Here is a 20,235-nt window from a genome sequence, read left to right as displayed (position 1 = left end):
CTAAGCTGTGATGTTTGGTAGCTCAGGTGTATTAAATGTAAGTATTTTCAACTTACAGTGTAGTGTGTTTGTTGAAACATAATCCCATCGTAAGTCCAGAAAGGTGTGTAATTAGAAAAAGTTTGATTCTGCATGTAAGGAAGTTTTACGATTTATTATGCCTGTATTACTAATTTTTATTTATGATTTGATTTAAAAACAAAAGAAAGCTATGCCTAGGTCTATATTAGTTCGCTAGAGCTGTTGTAACAAATTAACCACAAACTTGGTGGCCTAAAACAACAGAAATTTGTTTTCTCACCATTCTGGAGGTTAGAATTCTGAAGTCCAGATGTTGGCAGGCCCATGCTCCCTCTGAAGGTTCTAGGGAAGAATCCTTCCTTGCTTCTTCCTTTTTTTTTTTTTATAATAAATTTATTTTTTATTGGTGTTCAATTTACCAACATACAGAATAACACCCAGTGCTCATCCCGTCAAGTGCCCCCCTCAGTGCCCGTCACCCATTTACCCCCACCCCCGCCCTCCTCCCCTTCCACCACCCCTAGTTCGTTTCCCAGACTTAGGAGTCTTTATGCTCTGTCTCCCTTTCTGATATTTCCCACACATTTCCTCTCCCTTCCCTTATATTCCCTTTCACTACTATTTATATTCCCCAAATGAATGAGAACACATAATGTTTGTCCTTCTCCGATTGACTTACTTCACTCAGCATAATACCCTCCAGCTCCAGTTCCATCCGCGTTGAAGCAAATGGTGGGTATTTGTCGTTTCTAATGGCTGAGTAATATTCCATTGTATACATAAACCACATCTTCTTTATCCATTCATCTTTTGGTAGACACCGAGGCTCCTTCCACAGTTTGGCTATTGTGGACATTGCTGCTATAAACATCGGGGTGCAGGTGTCCCGGCGTTTCATTGCATCTGTATCTTTGGGGTAAATCCCCAACAGTTCCTTGCTTCTTCCTAACTTCTGGTGGCTCCTGGCAATCTTTGGCATTCTTTGGCTTGTAGCTGCATCTTTGGCATCTCCATCTCCACATGTCCTTTCATTGTCTCCCTATATATCCTTCTCTTTGTCTCTCTATATAATTTTCTGTGTCTGATAAGGACACTCTCATTGTATTTAGTTAGCGTCCACCCTAATCCAGTATGATCTTCTATCAATCTTACCTTAATTGCATCTACCAAGACCCTATTTCTAAATGGCAGTATTCTGAGGTTTCCAGGTAGACATGAATTGGGGGAGAAGGGTTCTTTTCATTACAAGGTAACTAAAGAGCTGTTTTAGGATTTATAAAATAAAATTTGTAAATGATACGAAAACACTGTAACCCAGCCCTGGTGCCTGGATTTCTTCAAATACTATTTCCCAATAAAAGTACCAGGGCACCTTGAAGTAAACAACTGATTCTGGGTTTGAGGTAGTAAATAAGATGTTCCTAGAACATTTTTCTAAAATCAAGGAAGTTTTTTAGGCTATTGGCATCATAACATAAAGTCTTAGGGATCAATTTGATTGGGCTCCCTCTAGCCAAAAAATGGGACAATATGAGCACCAAAAAGAGTAATTGCTAGAGTTATTGAAACCTGTCACATAGGTGTGTGGGTTGTTTGTTTTTTTTTTTCTTTTTTCTTCTATAAGATTTTAAGTTTCTTGTGGGTATTTTCTGAATAGCATTTTCAAGGATATCATGCAAAGTGGTAGTGGCTATTAAGTACTTACTCTTTGATTGTCCTTGGCTGCAACTACTTATGATAATAAAAGATAATTGACCTATAGAGTAACAAATAGAAAACCAAGACTCAGGAAGCTTAAGTAATAAAAACATGCATGAGAACATACTACCAATTTCAGGTAAGTAGTTTCCTTTAATGAAGGAAGGAGACAGATTAATGTTAAATAAAAATGGCTAAATGTTAACATTAGTCAAATCTGTTCTGTAGGTATCCTGTTTTTGTATGTTGTAGAATGTTCAGAGACGTTCATAATTGTAAACTTTAAGGCAGTTTTAAAAGGCTCCGTGTCTTGACCAAGACCACATAGCTAACATTCGGAGCAGCCAGGATTTGACCAGTTTTCTGACTCTGGATCTGGGGTCTCTTCCCACTACAGGTAATATGAAAGCATGATATTAGTAATTTTAGCCATCTTAAACCTTTCATCTTTATAACTCAAATTATTATCTTATTTTGATAGCTCTTGTTTGGATGTACTTTTGAGCTAAAAAAATAATTAGTATAGAATTAACTATCATTTTGATAGCATCATGTCTGTTCCCTACTTACAGATCAATTATCTAATTATTTTGCCTTGCCTTTCAGAAATGTAATAAGTCTCTTTTTTTTTTTTTTTTTTCAGAGTAAAGTTCATAAATCACAGTTATAGGAATAGGACCTTTAAGAGTTTTTACTTTTCATGTTCCTCCCTTTTACAATGCTAGTGGGAACACAAGCTGGTACAGCCACTCTGGAAAACAGTATGGTGGTTCCTCAGAAAGTTAAAAATAGAGCTACCCTATAATCCAGCAATTGGCACTACTAGGTATTTACCCCAAAGATACAAAGGTAGGGCTCGGAAGGGGCACCTAAGTCCCAATGTTTATAGCAGCAATGTCCACGAAAGCCAAACTATGGAAAGAGCCCGGAGTCCCTCAGCAGATGTGTTATTTATATATATATATATATATATATATATATATATATATATATATATATATATATATATATATTTATAAAATGGAATATTACCCAGCCACCAAAAACAAATGAAATCTTGCCATTTGCAATGATATGGATGGAACTAGAAGGTGTTATGCTAAGCAAAATAAATCAGAGGAAGACTGTTATCATGATTTCACTCGTGAAATTTAAGAAACAAAACAGAGGGAGCATAGGGGAAGGAAAAATAAAGACGAAATCAGAGAGGAAAACAAAACCATATAAGAGACTCTTAATAATCATAGGAAACAAACTGAGGGTCCTTGGAGGGGAAGGGTGGGGGGGATGAAGCAATTGAGTGACAGGCATTAAGGAAGGCACATGATGTAATGAGCACTGGGTGTTATATATAATTGATGAACCATTGAACTCTACCTCTGAAACTTAATATAATACACTATATGTTAATTGAATTAAAATCTGAAAAAAGGCAAGTCACTCAGCAGCCCCTTCCTTCATTTCAGTGTGAAGTGGTGGCAGGGAGAGTTGCTAGCATCTAATGGTGCTCATGGTCTGACCTCTGCCCTTTGGTGGGAACATTTCTTCTGATGTTTGTTTTCATTGGTTCTACTACATTAAACTGTTTCTCCTTTTTAAAAAAATTCATGTTTCTTATATTTCTTCAATACTATTTATTAACAAATTGCCTCTTTAGAAGACACGAAGAGAACCTATAAATGTCACTTGTAATTGTCTCAAAGTTTGAGGGCAGTAATGTCTCAAAGTTATACCAGAGAAAAGCAACCTTAGGTGCTTAAATGTAGGCATTTGATGACTGAGCAAAGAATTAAGAGATTAAGATGAAGGTAGAGTTAGCAGCAAGTTATGCATATTAAATACATCTTTATTTACCTAGTTACACTGAATAAGAGCCATTGTGTCCTAAGGGTAATTTAAATTTCTTTTTATAAAAGAACTTCTTGAGAAAACCTTGTCTTTCCCCTAGGACTGCTTGAGTAGATTTTGGAAGCAACTCGTTTAGCTTCTTTCATTTCTTTCTCTTTTTTTTAAGATTTTATTTATTTATTCATGAGATATACAGAGAGAGACACAGGCAGAGACACAGGCAGAGGGAGAAACAGGCTCCATGCAGGAAGCCCGATGTGGGACTCGATCCCGGGTCTCCAGGATCACACCCTGGGCTGAAGGCAGCGCTAAACCGCTGAGCCACCCAGGCTGCCCAGCTTCTTTCATTTCTTAACATTTTTTGAAGTAGGGAGGGGCTGTTATTTGAACATTCATGTGTGACTTTATGCCTGAAGTTATTTATATGTTATACACTACTCAAACTAATGAATAAAGTATATGAAATTGTGAAATTCATTCATCTGGATTAGAAATTATTGGCATAATGTTAGTTAAAATTGTAAAATTGTAATAGGCAATTTTATTGGACGTAGGGCCACTTGGGTTCTGTACTGGTTTTTCCATTAAATTGTCTGTGACTGAAGTAAAATTATGTAAATTGTTTAGTTTCTTCATTTGATGATGATACTGGTGCCTTACTGAAGATACTGGCAAAGGTTAGATTGCATACCTTTGGCAAATTTGTTAAGGAGATGTCACTTTCATTCTTTATGTATGCTAGACAACTGAGTTGTCTTACTTTTTTTATTTTGAAGTCCTTTACTTTGTACTTAGAATGAACATTAATCTTTGGTTTGGGCTAATAGTTTATAAATGATATAGTTTATAAAAAGTATCCCCTTTTCAGGCATTTCTTAATGGAGTACTGTAAGTACATGCTAGGTCCATTTAATTATGGGTTTATTAACTTTGGAATCAAACAGGCTGTAGTTGGCTACCTGCCAAGTACTGGGCTGTAAGCTAAGAGCCTTTTTCGTAATAGTTTGTGTTGTAGAAAAGATGTTTTAATGAAACATCTTTCAGGATGAGTATTTCATGAAGCATGTTTTAGGATGTGCTGAACTCCAGTAAGACAAGCTTTCAGCTAAGCATAGCAGATTGATAAGCATAGCACCTGTTTAATTCCCTACTCCTTCCCAGGACCCTACTAAAATGACAACAAAAGAATGAAAGAAAAATGTAAAGCCACAAGACCAGAGAACTAGGGAGAAGAGACAGCAGATAAGAGATGTCCACAAAACTTGAAAGTGATTGTGTGAAGTGAATGGTAAATTGTCTTAACAGATAGGGCGTCTGGCCGGCTCAGTTGATATAGCATGTGATTCTTGATCTTGGGGGCATGAGTTCAAGCCCTATGTTGAAGGTACAGTTTTTTTTTTTTTTTAATTGTCTTAGCAGAAAGCTGAACCTTTCATGGGGAAAGTGGAGCTAAGAAGAAATCAGTTAACATACCATAGAATCTTAGTCTGTCTTGGGTCTGAAGTCCTCCATTATCTTTGAAGGCAGGGATATGGGTGGTGCCAAAACCCAGAATTGGTTAAAATGTTTTAAAGAACTTTATCCTGGGGCACCTGGATGACTCAGTGGTTGAGCATCTGCCTTTTGGCTTAGGATGTCATCCTGGGGTCCTGGGATGGAGTTCTGCATCAGGCTCCCCTCTTGGGAGCCTGCTTCTCCATCTGTCTATGTTATGTCTCTGCCTCTGTCTGTGTCTCTCATGAGTAAATAAATAAAATCTTAAAAAAAAAAAAAAAAAGATCTTTATCCTGCAGAGTCTTGGCTGAACAGGGTAGGGGAAGGAGTCTACCCAGGCTGACTGGAGGCTAACTCTCTAGAGTGAGTGGTTAAACCAGATTAAACTCTGGCACAAATGAGTATAGATGAAACAACAGAGTAAAGAGAGGGAAATTAAGTCAAAAAATTAAGGCCTCTAGTTCTCTACCTATAGCACTGGCAGTCTTGTTTATTCCCAGAGTGGGAAATAGGAGGCATCTTCTGGGATACTATCTTGCCTAAGAGAAAAGACTTAAGTTACTGATGTTTGGGAGTCTCCAAATGAAATAGCCAGATCTCTGCTTGATCACCCTGCATTAAAACCTGTTAGTTGAAATGCTCTGACCACCCATTCTCACCATTTTTCAATCAGTATTTTAGTGTCTTACAAATCAAGGATCACCAGATATTTGAGGGAAACCTCCAATATAATAGAGGTCAAAACAGAGACAAAAGGAACCTGAAAGAATAAACCAAGTTCTGGGAAACACAAAACAACTTAAAAGTTAGTATTCTCACAGATAAAAGAAAGGATAGCTCATCATTGAAACAAAGACTAAAAAAGGAAAACTTTTGGAAATCAAAAATGTTATAGTAGAAATTTTAAAAATTCAACAGGCATAGAGGATAAGCTGAAAAATCCGAGAAAGTGAGATGAAAAGTTAATGAGACAATAAACTATTAGTCTGTGAGATTCAGTATCAAATAATAGAATTTTAGAAAGAAGAAAGTCAAAAGGCAGAAACTTATCAAGAAAAGGTACTACAAAGGAAATTTTCCCAGAATAGCAGAGAGGAAAGAACTCATATGCTTCATAAAATTCTAGAACTCTGCAGATAACAAGATCCTAAGAGGTTCCAGAGAGAGAAAACAGACCCATGTATAAAAGAATGTTATCAACAATGGATGCAGCACTGGAGCGATGCCTTGAAAATTCTGGGGAAAATAATTACTAACGTAGGACGTTGTAAACCCTGTTAAACTGTCAGCCAAGTATTAGGGTAGAATAAAGACATTGTCAAACACGTAAGAGCTCAAAAATCAATTATCACACACCCTTTCTCAGTATTCAGCTGGAGGATGTGCATGCTTCACTAAATGAGAAAGTAAATGAAGGAACAATGTGAGATTCAGAAAATGAGTTCTGACCTAGAGAAAAGATAAATGGGATTACTGGGATAATAATGATAGAGGATAGTTGAGAATGACTGCTAAACAGCTTTTAGAGAGTTACCAGTTCAGACTGGAGCAGGACAAAGAAATAGCATTTCCGAGAGAGTAGGAAATAGATTTTGTGGGTGAGTTGATGTGTTTGAGTGTATTAATAGGAGATTTATACTTTTGTTGTAGAGTTAGCTAATATAGAGAAAAAGGAAAAGAGAAAACAGTAGTTAATTAACCCTAGAAAAAGCAAACAGTGTACAAGAAAAATAATCATAAGTTAGTACATGGTTGTGAATAATGTTTATATAGTTATATTAATGTAATATTGCTTATCAAATGTTGATATATCAAAAAGAACATTCAGTGGAAGCAGCTAAGGGAGTGGGTAGGGCAGTAGTGTTTAAAGTCTTATCTTCTGTAGTTAAAAAAAAAAAAAATCACTAGAAAATGTCTGAAACCAAAAAATCAAGGTGGAGTAGCATAGACCTATTATTTAGAAGTAAAGAGGCAAATATTTAGAAGAAATAGGTAAGAGATTTGATGAGTGCTTACAGGGAGTGGGAAATTTCTGTAGTTTTTCTCTATAAATCTAGAAGTCCTGTTTACATTCATTCCTTTAATAAAAAATGAAATGTAAAAAAAAAAAAAAAAAAAAGAAAGGTAAAGGCCTATCATTGCTGTCCAGAGGCAGATAGATTATTAGTAGGGTGGATTTGTGAAATTGTCTCTTGGAGACCACAGTTCAGACAAATCCACCAGTATTGAATATTTTTGAGATTGTTATTGGAGCTGCTCAGTAATTACCTGAGAAATACCCAGATAGGTGAAATACCTTTTGAATTTTCACATGTAGCATTGGCCATAAAACAGTTCTTCACATAGAGCGCATTCTTTTTAATATGTCTTCCTGAGATGGGTTTCCAAGGGGAGTGCTATATAAGCTTTACATACTCAGTAAGTATTAAGTGAATGAAACTTGAGTGAAAACAACTCAGTACCCTTAGGGTATAAAAGACTCCGTATAGCTACAACACAGCAATTCTGTTTAGCTGAAGGAGATAGTTACTTCTAGAATGTGGTTGAGTGCCTATGATTTTTTATTCCTGACTTCTTTACACTCAGTTTTTAAAAATCAGTATCAGGGCACCTGGGTGGCTCAGTCGGTTAAGTGTCTGACTTTGGTTCAGGCCATGATCTCGGGGTCCTGGAATTGAGGCCTCTGTCAGGCTTCTCACTCAGTGGGAAGTCTGCTTTCCCTCTCTATTTGCCCCTCCCCCTGCTTGCCCCCCCTCAAATAAAATCTTCTTATAACAAAAGTATCTTTTAAATAAACATTGAAGAGCAAGAAATTAAATTCCTGGAACTCAGCCAGTACTCCTTTCCCCAATGTTGAAATTACATTTGTTAGAACAGTTCTGGGTGGGACATGTGTGAAGGATGGATAATAGCAGGAAACCAAACAGCTGTTGTATGGTAACGTGAAAGGAAATTAGTATGTTATTAAGTAGAAAGTAGCCTATTACCAACTGGACTAACAGAAGAAACTCCAAATACATATGGTCTTATAGGTAGCAGGAAACAGGCCTCCTCATTAGTGTGATTTATTTTTAACTAAGTCACGAGGCCCTTTGTGAGGCAAGCAAGGCAGAAGGTTGAAAGATCTGTTGTCACTTGCACTGTGTACTTTCTAGGGTTCTGAGGTGAGAGCAGTGACAACAGTACCAACAGCGGTTTATTGCGGACAACAAATGCATTGAGATTACTAATAACATAGGCTTTGTGGTAAAGAAAAACTAGAGCAGTAATTTGTAAAGGTGTTAACACAATTTTAGTGGTTAGCAGAAAGTATCCTTTATCTGGAAGTGTGTATCCATAGAAATAAATTTCCTGATATGACAAGTAAGACCACAAAAAACACAATCATAAGCAGTGCAGCCAAAAACATTGCTATAACAGAAAGCTATTTTAATCAACACTTCTGCTCTTCCTAATTTTAAAGTTTGAGAAGGAAGGAAGGTACTTGACATTGCTGCCAGTAGCTAAATGGTAATTTATGGTTGACAAGGGCTGATGGCCTCAGTTCCTCTGGTCAGCTGCTACTTGAGGTGAATTAGCAATGCCTGTTTTTAGGTTATAGCAGAAAAAGACCTATTCATTGCATTACTGGTATTAAATAATTTGATATCGGGGCACTTGGGTGGCTCAGCAGTTGAGCATCTGCCTTCAGCTCAGGGTGTGATCCCGGGGTCCTGGGATCAAATCCTGCATCGGGCTCCCCGCAGGGAGACTGCCTCTCTCTGTGTGTCTCTCATGAATAAGTAAATAAAATCTTTAAAAAATAATAGTAATTTGATATCTTGCATATATTTCTTGTAACATGGTGGTTTAAGGTTTGCATAGGCTACCAGAAAATGTTGACTAGAATTTGATTATTCATGCTCTGAGCACAGCACTTTACCAGTGCTTCTACCAGTTTTCTGTGTTGTGGCTTTTTAAATTTTCTTTGTATTTCCAGCTTAACAAGATAAAAAAGGCATTTGGAAAAATTATACAAATACAAGTATTATTTTAAACACAGCTTTTCTGCATATTTAACTTTCAGTATCAATACTGGTTTACAAACTTTTTTAATTTTTAATTTTAATTTTAATTTTAATTAATTTTTTTGGAGAGTGACAGAGAGTGAGTGAGTAGGGGTAGGGAGGGGGAGGATCAGAAGGAGAGAGACTCTGAAGCAGGCCCCCATGTCCAGCATGGAGCCCAACAAGGGGTTCTATTCAACTACCCTTAGATCATGACCTGAGCCAAAATCAGGAGTCAGATACTTAACGGACTGAACCACCCAGGCATCCCTTTTTGGTTTTTTGCATGCATGCATTTATTCATTCATTCATTCATTCATTATTTATATTTATTTATATTTATTTATTTATTTGTTTGTTTGTTTGTTTATGAGGGGATCCACTGGTGGGGTATAACCTTTTAAAATAAAAATGGGCACCTGGGTGGCTCAGTCTGTAAGCATTCAACTCTTAGTTTCGGCTTAGGTCATGATCTCAGGATCGTGAGATTGAGCCCAGTTGTAGGGCTCAGTGAGAATTGGCCCTCTCTCTTCCTGTGCCCCTCCCCCTGCACACACTCTCTTTCTCTAAAATAAATAAAATCTTCTTAAAAAAATAAAAAATATTTTAAGACAAGGTAATTGAGTCTTTTTGTGTCTTTATACAGGAAACTCTTCACACAGTGAAATGGAAGGAAAGAAAAATGGAACATTAAAGATAAATAAGGTTTGTTCAAATACAGAAAAGTCTTCTAGATAATAACACTCTATGGTTGTTTAGTACATAACTCCATAACTCATATTTCAAAATATTTAAGTATAACTATTACTTGTCATGGAGGTCTGTTTGCTGTTTCACTAACTTCTTTTTACTTTTCTAGCCTCAAAGAGCAAATCAGTGTACCAGTCAGTGCTTCAGAAATTTTTTCTCCAATATGTTTTCTTCTAGTAATCACACTGGAGAATCTTCTTTTACCTGTAGAACTTACTGGTTAGTATTTTCTACTTTTAATTTTCTACTTTTAATTTATGTCTTTGTACTTGGTGGTTTAATTATTATAATTAACTTTTGGTAAAAATTTAAATTGTCTCAAACATAAAAGCCTACCTTGTTTTTTATTTTTGTTTTAGAAAATAAACTAGTTCTAGTAAAGAGAAACCCTGTTATTTTGTGACACTCTGTAGTGTGTAGTAACTACCTCTGATCTAGTGGGTTTTGTTTCATTAATAAATTGTTCTACACAGGTTTTTTATGTGCTGGAGGGGTAGGCTACTTGTTAAATTGTAATCCAGCCAAAACTTTTAGAGTAGACCCAGTCATCTTTGAATCTATAGTGAGTGACTGGTGTGTGGATACTAAGTAAATATTTGTGGAGTTTGAAGATTAAGTTGGGATTTTAAAGTCACCTAGCTTTGGTTGAACAAGCAAGACAGGTTAAGATTGTGTGATTTAATTTTAGAGCTTGGCTCAAGTTACCAAAGACAACAATTACGTCTTAGTAGCCTTTTGAAAAGCTGAACTATACCCATTTTTGGTTACAGTAACTATAGCTTCCTTTATTTTTTCCTTTTGTCTTACACTTAGTTTCAGAGGGGAAACTTGAAGGTACAGTTTCTGCTGGGACTGCTTGCTGCAGCTTTGATTCATGAGATGGAAAATGGTGTTGCTTTTTTTTCTCTCAGTAATAAGGATATTATTCTGAACTGACTTTTAAAAAATTTTGTCACTTAAGATATAAATTCAAGCATTATTTTAATGAATCATATAAATACGATTTTGATTTGTAATAAAAAACTTTACATTAGGAATGAGTTTATATCAAAAGTATTTAGAAAAAGGTTCATAGTCTTTTAAATGTGATTTACAGTGCTAGGTACAAAAATTTCTGCTATGATAATAACCTACTTGTTCGGCTGAAAAGTTCTTCGAGTTCTGTCTGATAAGGCCTAAATCTGTCTTTTAGTACAGAACTTGGTGAGGTCAGCGAAATGAGTGCCTTGATTAGGCAGAAGAGACAGGAATTGGAACTGTCCTGGTTTCCTCATATGTCACCTGGAGCTGGGAGGTAAAAACGACATTTCTTTTAAAGATGTTATCTATTTATTCATGAGAGACTGAGAGAGAGAGAGAGGCTGAGATGCAGACTCCTCCCACGGGGAGCCCCATGTGGGACTCGATCCCAGGACCCTGGGATCACCCCCTGGGCTGAAGGCAGACGCCCAACCTCTGAGCCACCCAGGTGGCCCCCCCCAATTTTTTTCTTTTCTTAAGATTTTATTTATTTATTCATGATAGTCACAGAGAGAGAGAGAGAGGCAGAGGGAGAAGCAGGCTCCATGCAGGGAGCCCAACGCGGGATTCGATCCTGGGTCTCCAGGATCGCGCCCTGGGCCAAAGGCAGGCGCCAAACCGCTGCGCCACCCAGGGATCCCCCCCCCCCCCAAATTTTTTTGTACCAAAGTGTTTACAGGCTAACATGAGCAGAAGATGTCATTAATACCAGAGGTATTTTAATCAATAGTTACATTTTTAAGAAAGTTTTGTGTAAATTAAATTTGGTGTTTCAGTGCCTAAAGAAGATTGCTGTTTAAAGAATCCCTTGAAAAGTACCTTTATGTGTTTAGTAAATGTAGATATACGGGTATTTTAAAAGGGAGAGCACCCAAATGACAAGATTCATTATTAGTAATACCATTCAGCTCTGTTATACTTCTACTGTTTCACCCATTCGAATCTTACCTGTGTGCTGTTAGCTGACGCGCTACTTTTGTCATGACATTTCCCCTCCCCAAAAGATCTCAGTGACTATTTGACCAAGTCTTTGTACTCTAACCCTGGCATTCATGACTTTTTATAATGTAGTCCTTTCTTTCTTAGTTTAAGTTCTAAAACTACTGTCACATTGCTAGAAGTGTATTATATATATACTTAAATCAAGTTCCTACATAAAGATTAAGGTCCTTGCCACTGTCATCCCTGTAACATTTTAATTTTATCTTATATAACGTTGTAATATAGTTCTGCCTAGGGCCTTCACCCTGTAGGAATGAGAGTGGAACATAAATAGAAGTGAAATTAGGAAGTCCAGATACGTATAATATGAAATCTTAGAGTTCTCTGTTTTTGTGTATGTATAAGCTGCACATTGTTTTTGAAGTTTTTCTCTTCCTACTCCGAAACCTCACCTTATATGGGATAAAGTAGTTTTTTTTAGGAGATCTCAATTAAACAAATACAAATCAGAAAGAAAGAAGCTGAGAGTGGATTGGGTTTGAATGCAGAAACTTAACAGGGACACTGGGAGTTTTGAAGAGCCATTGTTTTTAGATTGAGGAACTTTACAATGTAACAGGAAAAGAAATCATGTTTTTTTTTTTAATGTATTTGATGTTTTTGCTTTGGATAAGTGCTTATAAAACAAATTAAGGAAAAACATGATAATCGTGTGTGAATAATATGCTTCAAATTCAAGTGATGTTCTGTTTCCAAGTTTTAAGTTATTTTTTCAAGGACGGATTCTCTTTAACCTTGCTGATTTCTTTAAAACCATGATTTGATTAACCTGGCTAAATTATTTTTTGGTTGCCCAGAAAGGGAGGGGAGGGTGCAAGAGGCATAAAGGCATTTTCTGGTAGGAGGCGGTAGTGATTACACAGGTATAGATATACATCAGTCAAAAGTCATCAAACTGTACACTTTGAAAATCTGTGCATTTTATATACATTTTATTATACAAATTGACTTTAGTATAGAGAAAGCAGAAGCTAAAAAAGTTATTGACAAAGTATTATATTAAATTATTTAAAAGATAAACATGTGAAGTTGCCCTTGATCTCCTTTTGCTATTAATTTTATCAGAACAACATGCTTCTCGGGGTTCTTTGCAGCCAGCTGCTAGCCATCTTTGAATAATGAGTAACCTTGAATTTATATTTTTAGTCTTTTGGCAAAAAATAATTTAAGTACACTGATTTTAAAATTGCTAACCTGACTTGGGAAATTAATAATTTTAAATGTTGGTGTAATTTTTTAAAACCATTTAAACAAAAATGTCTTTATTTTGTTTTGAATTTTCAGAATTGGTTTTATACCCTGGAATATTGAAACACAAGTGCTTCCTCTCATCTCTCCTGTGTTGCCAAGAACTATTTTTCCAACCAGTACCATATCTTTAGAAAATCTTGGTAAAGTTTGTGTAATGCTTTTCTAGTTTTTTAAAAAAAATTTGTTAGTTTCTTTCACTATCCTACAAAGTAAGTGTTAATGACTTAGGAAAGCTTATAAAATGAGGTAAAAATAGTAAATCCTAGATGTTCCTGTAAATATTTGGGCAGTGACTTTTAAATTGTTCTAAGTAGATCTTTTTTACTTTAAGAAATTACATCTTCAAATCTTTGAGGAACTGGTTAGAATTCTCTTCTGTTTAGGACTTTAGTGTCCAAAATGTAGATCTTTAGAAGTTACATCTCCTACTAATTATGAACAAATAGTTTCAATCTATATATTTGTGGATAGCTTGTTTTCTCTTGTTTTTTTGCCTAGTTAATATCAATTCATAAAGCAGTGGTAGTTATCAAGCCAAACATATTTTCTTTGGTTTTTTCCTCCCCTATAGATTGCCCACAGGAATTCAAATCTTATAACTCATTTTGGTAGCATTAAAAGAACCTGAAAAATACATGCTGTTACTTAGATGTTAATAGCTATGCATTTATTCATAACGTGATTCATAAGTATATTTGGTTTCATTCTTAGACATTTATTTTATGCTAACATAACCTGAAGCCAGACTATTCTTATTTATTGAAACATGTATTTACTTTTTACTTTAAAAAAAAAACATATTACTAGGTACCTCTTGCAAGGGATATGCATTAGCACATACTCAAGAAGGAGAGGAGAAGAAGCAAACTTCTGGCACATCAAACACCAGAGGAACAAGACGAAAACCTGCAGCAACAACTCCTACCAGGAGATCGACACGTAACGTGAGAGCTGAAGCAGCCGGTCAGTCTCAGAGGTCCCCAGTATCAAATAATTCTGGGTGTGATGCTCCAGATAACAGCAGTCCATCTGTAAGCATTCCCTCTTCAGCTGCATCAGAAAAGCAAACAAGACAGGCTCCAAAACGGAAGTCTGTAAGAAGAGGAAGGAAACCACCTTTATTGAAAAAGAAACTTCGGAGCTCTATACCTGCCCCTGAAAAATCATCTTCCAGTGATTCAGTAGATGAAGAAACAGCAGAATCTGACACACCACCTGTGATAGAGAAAGAGCACCAATCAGATGTAGAAAGTGGTAACAGTTGTACTGTACAGGCAAGTGTAGAAAATGTGTCTGCTGATAACTTGAAAAGTTGCAATGAACAGGTAGAAGAAAGTGAGGAACATACTGAGAACCATGATCCAGAGGAAGCAGTGGAATCTTCATATTCTGAGTCTCATACCCAAGATCCTCCTGAACTAGTTGAAGAGGAAGAGGAAACTCAAAAAGTTGAGAATACAAGTATAGAGGCTAATGTTTTATGTTTAGTAAGTGAGACTCCTGAAGATATTTCTGGAAAAGGAGGTGATCTATTGGAAAATCAAGACCAAACATCTGGACCTTCAGAATCAGAGGTAAAGGCAGATAAATGCACAGATGATCATTCAAATGATTTTCTTACATGTTCAGGGTCTGAAATTGAATTACATGAACCTGTACCAAGCTTAGGTGAGTTCCCAGAGAATGCAGTCTCTGTGGTTAATGAAGAAAAAGTTATGGAGAATCCTGTAGTAGAAGTTATTGATCATAAAGATTCAATAGTAAAAACAGAACAGCTTGTAGACAGCCCCACATTAGAATCTTCTGAGAGTAAAATTATACAGACAGTGGACAAAAAATCCATAGAGAGTTCAGAGGTTCAATTGCTTGGGCACGTTGAAACTGAAGATGTAGAAATAACTACAGCCTGTGATACTTCAGAGAATGAAAATTTCAATAGTATGCAAGACTCTAGAAGTAATTTATTACAAAATAATCTTAACACAAAATTAGACAAATGTTCAGGAGAAAAGACTGAATCTCCTAATGAACATTCCAGATCTGCAGAATTGCCTCACACACACATTGAACAAATTCAGAAGCATTTTAGTGAGGACAATAATGAAATGATACCGATGGAATGTGATTCGTTTTGCAGTGACCAGAATGAATCTGAAATTGAACCTTCTGTAAATGCTGATACTAAACAATTGAATGAAAATTCTGTGGAGCAGAGTTCTCAAAATAATATGCTGTCTTCTGATCCTGCAAATGAAAAAGTTGAAACTGCATCTCAACCATCTGAAAGCCCAGTAGATGTGATAGAGAAAGCCAAAAAGCCTCGTACCCGAAGATCTAGATTTCACTCCCCATCTACAACTTGGTCTCCCAACAAAGATACTGCACGAGAAAAGAAGCGGTCTCAGTCTCCATCTCCCAAAAGAGAAACTGGAAAAGAAAGTAGGAAGTCTCAATCACCATCTCCCAAGAAAGAATCTTCAAGAGGACGTAGAAAATCTCGTTCTCAGTCCCCGAAACAGGATATCGTAAGAGAAAGGAGACGATCCCAGTCTCGATCTCCAAAAAGAGATAGTATGAGGGAAGGCAAGAGATCTGTATCACTCTCCCCCAAAAGAGACACTTCTAGAGAAAACAGAAGATCTCAGTCAAGAGTGAAAGATTCCTCTCCAAGGGAAAAGTCCAGGTCTCGGAGCAGAGAAAGAGAAAGTGATAGAGATGGGTCAAGGAGAGATCGAGATAGAGAAAGGAGAACCAGAAGATGGTCTAGATCCAGATCTCGTTCTCGGTCACCATCAAGATCTAGAACAAAAATTAAGAGTTCATCATTTGGTAGAAATGACAGAGACACTTATTCTCCTCGGTGGAAGGAAAGATGGGCAAATGATGGTTGGAGATGTCCACGAGGAAATGATCGGTACAGAAAGAATGACCCAGAGAAACAGAATGAAAATACAAGAAAAGAAAAAAATGACATCAGTTCAGATGCTGCTGATGATCCAAATTCTGCCGACAAACATAGAAATGACTGTCCCAGTTGGGTAACAGAAAAAATAAATTCTGGGCCCGATCCAAGGACCAGGAATCCAGAAAAGTTAAAAGATTCTCACTGGGAAGAAAACAGAAATGAAAATTCAGGGAATTCTTGGAATAAAAACTTTGGTTCAGGTTGGATGTCTAACCGTGGTAGAGGTAACCGTGGCAGAGGCACTTACAGAGGTGGTTTTGCCTACACAGATCAAAATGAAAATCGGTGGCAAAACCGAAAACCCCTCTCAGGGAATTCAAATAGTTCAGGGAATGAGTCTTTTAAGTTTGTGGAACAGCAACCCTATAAGCGGAAAAATGAGCAAGAGTTCTCATTTGATACACCGGCAGATAGATCTGGGTGGACATCTGCATCTAGTTGGGCGGTGAGAAAGACTCTACCAGCAGATGTACAAAATTATTATTCACGACGAGGGAGGAATTCTTCGGGTCCACAGTCTGGATGGATGAGACAAGAAGAGGAAACAACTGAACAAGGTAACATATCCTGTTTACTTAATAACAGTTTTATTTGAAGAAAGAGATTTTAAATTTAACATCTTATTTATATGAATTGTAACGATCCCTATTGATAGCTTTATAATGTTAAATCGAATCCCCATTTAACAAGTCCCTTTGCATTTATAGAGAGATATATACACATTCGTATTTACTGCCTTTTTCACCTCTCCCAAACCCTGCCAACGACTTAAATACTGTAAGTACAGTTTGCTACAAATAGAAGAATTCGGGATGTTGTGTAGGATTTAACTTCTATTTCATTTATCTCAGATGTGTGTAGTTGAATTTTTTGATTATTGTTCTATAAATAAGTTACTCTTCTAATAAGGATTTATCTTTCCTTGGCTTTTCTGGTTAAGAACATTGCAAGAAAAAGGCTGTTAAAGATTGAAAAGATGGTTAATCTTCTAATTTAGTAAACTAATTAAATTTTATAGGATTATTTCTTTAGTAAATGTCTTGAGGTACTGATTCTTTGCTAATGTTGACAAATGTTCCTATGTGAACTTATTCTTAAAAATAATTTTGGATGTTTTTTTAAGTTAGAAAGTCAGCCCACATTATTTAGAGATGACAGAATTAAACTAAATTCTGGAAGTTCATTTAGGTGTTCTGAGTCTGTTCATTGTTATTTAATCTTAGTCTATAACCAGTGGTTCTTTGCTGCTGTCCAAAGAAATTTGTAACACAATTTTTTTTCACAAGCCTTTTTTCTTTTGATAGATTCTAACCTAAAAGACCAAACCAACCAACATGGAGATGGTTCTCAGCTACCTATAAATATGATGCAACCACAGATGAATGTAATGCAGCAACAGATGAATGCACAACAACAGCCTATGAATATCTTCCCATATCCAGTGGGTGTTCATGCTCCTTTGATGAACATCCAGCGCAATCCATTTAACATTCATCCTCAGCTACCCTTGCATCTGCACACAGGAGTGCCTCTCATGCAGGTAGCTGCTCCTACCAGTGTATCTCAGGGACTCCCACCACCACCACCCCCTCCCCCACCATCCCAGCAAGTCAGCTACATTGCTTCACAGCCAGATGGAAAGCAATTGCAGGTATGTTTTTTAACAACTAAAGTTTAATCAACATAGCCATTGTAAGCATTTTTTAAACTGTTAGGGACAGATGTGCAAGAAGGGGCTTCTTGGCATCCAGAGACATTTATTTGATTAGGTTTATGATAAACTTTCATGGCCTCCCTTCACTGTCTTCCTTCAACTTCCCACCCCTCAAATAAGAAAATGAATGCATATTTATCAAATCTGACCTACTAGATACTGTGGTTGATGTCCAAACAGGTTTGCTTTTTCAAGTTAAGACTAAATTGGAATCAAGTGATGGGTGCTTTAAAATAATTCTCTAATTTATTGGACTTTTTAGGAGGTGGGAACTTGTGATGAAGCTTATATTGTCTGTTGGGACAAATGCCAGATAAAGCTGTTCATTATCCATTACCATCTGTGTTTCATTTTCACGAGTTTACCATGCTAAAAAGAAAGAAGTGCCTCTGAGGCATATAGAAAATTTGAATAATAGTTTGTAAACACTGTGTTCCTTATAGTTCTGTGCCTACGTTTCATAAATTCTAGCATCCTAAGAGTAGTGTATGGTTGGAAAGTACGGGGAATAGGATTCCAGAATTTGGGACTTCCTACCCCCCCCCCCCCGCTCAGCTCCCTGCAAGCTGTTTGACTTCACTATCTCCTTTTCTTCTGTCTTTAAAGTGGGGCATGTACTTTAGTTCGTTTTCATAAGGAGCTTTTGAAGAAGGCATTTACTTTTTAAATGCTGTTGTTTTTTGTTGTTTTAGTGTTGTTGGAACATTATAATTCACAAATGTAATTTAAAAGTCACTTGACGGGGGTGGTAGTGAATAGGTGATGGGCACTGGGGGTTATTCTGTATGTTGGTAAATTGAACACCAATAAAAAATAAATTAAAAAAAATTAAAAAAAAATAAAAGTCACTTGACATATTTACATAGGTTTCTGTTTAAGAAACCTCATTTTTCTTCAGAGTCCTTCATTTAAAATTTTTTTTATTTAAATTCAGTTTGCCAACATAGAATATAACACCCAGTGCTCATCTCATCAAGTGCCCTCCTCCGTGTTGGTCACCCAGTTACTCTATCCCCCTGCCCACCTCCCCTTCTGCAACCCTTTGTTTCCCAGAGTTAGGAGTCTCTCATTCTAACTTTTCACCACTCAGTTTCCCACCTTCCCTTATGGTCCCTTTCACTATTTCTTACATTCCACATATGAGTGAAACCATATGATGATTGTCTTTCTCCGATTAACTTATTTCAGCATAATACCCTCCAGTTCCATCCATGTCAGTGTAAATGGTAGGCACTCGTCCTTTCTAATGGCTGCGTAATATCCCATTGTGTATATATATATATACCACATCTTCTTTATCCATTCATCTGTTGAAGGACATCATGGTGCTATGAACATTTGGGGTACAGGTGTCCTGTTTCACTACATCTGTATCTTTGGGGTAAATACCCAGTAGTGCAATTGCTGGGTCATAGGGTAGCTCTATTTTTAACCTTTTGAGGAACCTCCACACAGTTTTCCAGAGTGGCTGTACCAGTTCACATTCTAACAGTGCAAGAGGGTTCCCCTTTCTCCACATCCTCTCCAACATTTGTTGTTTCCTGTCTTGTTAATTTTCCCCATTCTCACTGGTGTGAGGTGGTATCTCATTGTGGTTTTGATTTGTATTTCCGTGATGGCAAGGGATGTGGAGCATTTTCTCATGTGCTTGTTGGCCACGTATACGTTCTCTCTTCATGTCTTCTGTCCATTTCTTGACTGGATTGTTTGTTTCTTGGGTGTTGAGTTTAAATAAGTTCTTTCTAGATCTTGGATACTAGTCCTTTATCTGATAAGACATTTGCAGATATCTTCTCCCATTCTGTAGGTTGTCTTTTAGTTTTGTTGATGGTTTCTTTTGCTGTGCAGAAGCTTTTTATCCTGATTGATTAAGTCCCAGTAGTTCATTATTGCTTTTCCCTTGCCTTCATAGAGGCGTCTTGCAGGGAGTTGCTGTGGCCAAGTTCAAAAAGGGTGTTGCCTGTGTTCTCCTCTAGGATTTTGATGGATTCTTGTCTCACGTTTAGATCTTTCAGCCTTTTTATCTTAGAATATTCCAGTTTCATTCTTCTGCTTGTGGCTGTCCAGTTTTCACACCACCATTTTGGAGAGACTTTTTTCCAATGGATATTCTTTCCTGCTTTGTTGAAGATGAGTTGACCATAGAGTTGAGGGCCCGTTTCTGTGTTCTCTATTCTGTTCCACTGATCTATGTGTCTGTTTTTGTGCCAGTACCATACTGTCATCTTGATGCTTCTAGCTTTGTAATACAGCTTGAGGTCAGGCAATGTGATGCTCCCAGCATTGGTTTTCTTTTTCAACATGCCTCTGGCTATTCAGGGTCTTTTCAGGTTTAGGATTATTTGTTCCACCTCTGTGAAGAAAGCTTATGGTATTTTGATAGGGATTGCATTGAATGTATAGATTGCTCTAGGTAACATAGACAT

The 20,235-nt window shown here is 36.8% G+C and overlaps 1 protein-coding gene across 7 annotated transcripts in view; it reads left to right on the top strand.

The window, feature by feature from the left end:
- SCAF11 (SR-related CTD associated factor 11) overlaps window positions 1-20,235 on the top strand; it is a 73,929-nt gene that overhangs the window by 49,561 nt on the left and 4,133 nt on the right. For all 7 annotated transcript variants that reach the window (XM_038577421.1, XM_038577424.1, XM_038577419.1 and 4 more), the window contains 6 exons: window positions 9,754-9,812; window positions 9,967-10,076; window positions 11,050-11,151; window positions 13,164-13,270; window positions 13,938-16,652; window positions 17,400-17,746. In XM_038577421.1, coding sequence (XP_038433349.1) covers window positions 9,754-9,812; window positions 9,967-10,076; window positions 11,050-11,151; window positions 13,164-13,270; window positions 13,938-16,652; window positions 17,400-17,746 — 3,440 coding nt within the window. The remainder of the gene's footprint in view (window positions 1-9,753; window positions 9,813-9,966; window positions 10,077-11,049; window positions 11,152-13,163; window positions 13,271-13,937; window positions 16,653-17,399; window positions 17,747-20,235) is intronic.

Source organism: Canis lupus, chromosome 27 (assembly GCF_011100685.1).
Source record: "Canis lupus familiaris isolate Mischka breed German Shepherd chromosome 27, alternate assembly UU_Cfam_GSD_1.0, whole genome shotgun sequence".
NCBI classification, from domain to species: domain Eukaryota; kingdom Metazoa; phylum Chordata; class Mammalia; order Carnivora; family Canidae; genus Canis; species Canis lupus.
This window is presented reverse-complemented; position numbering and strand designations above follow the sequence as displayed.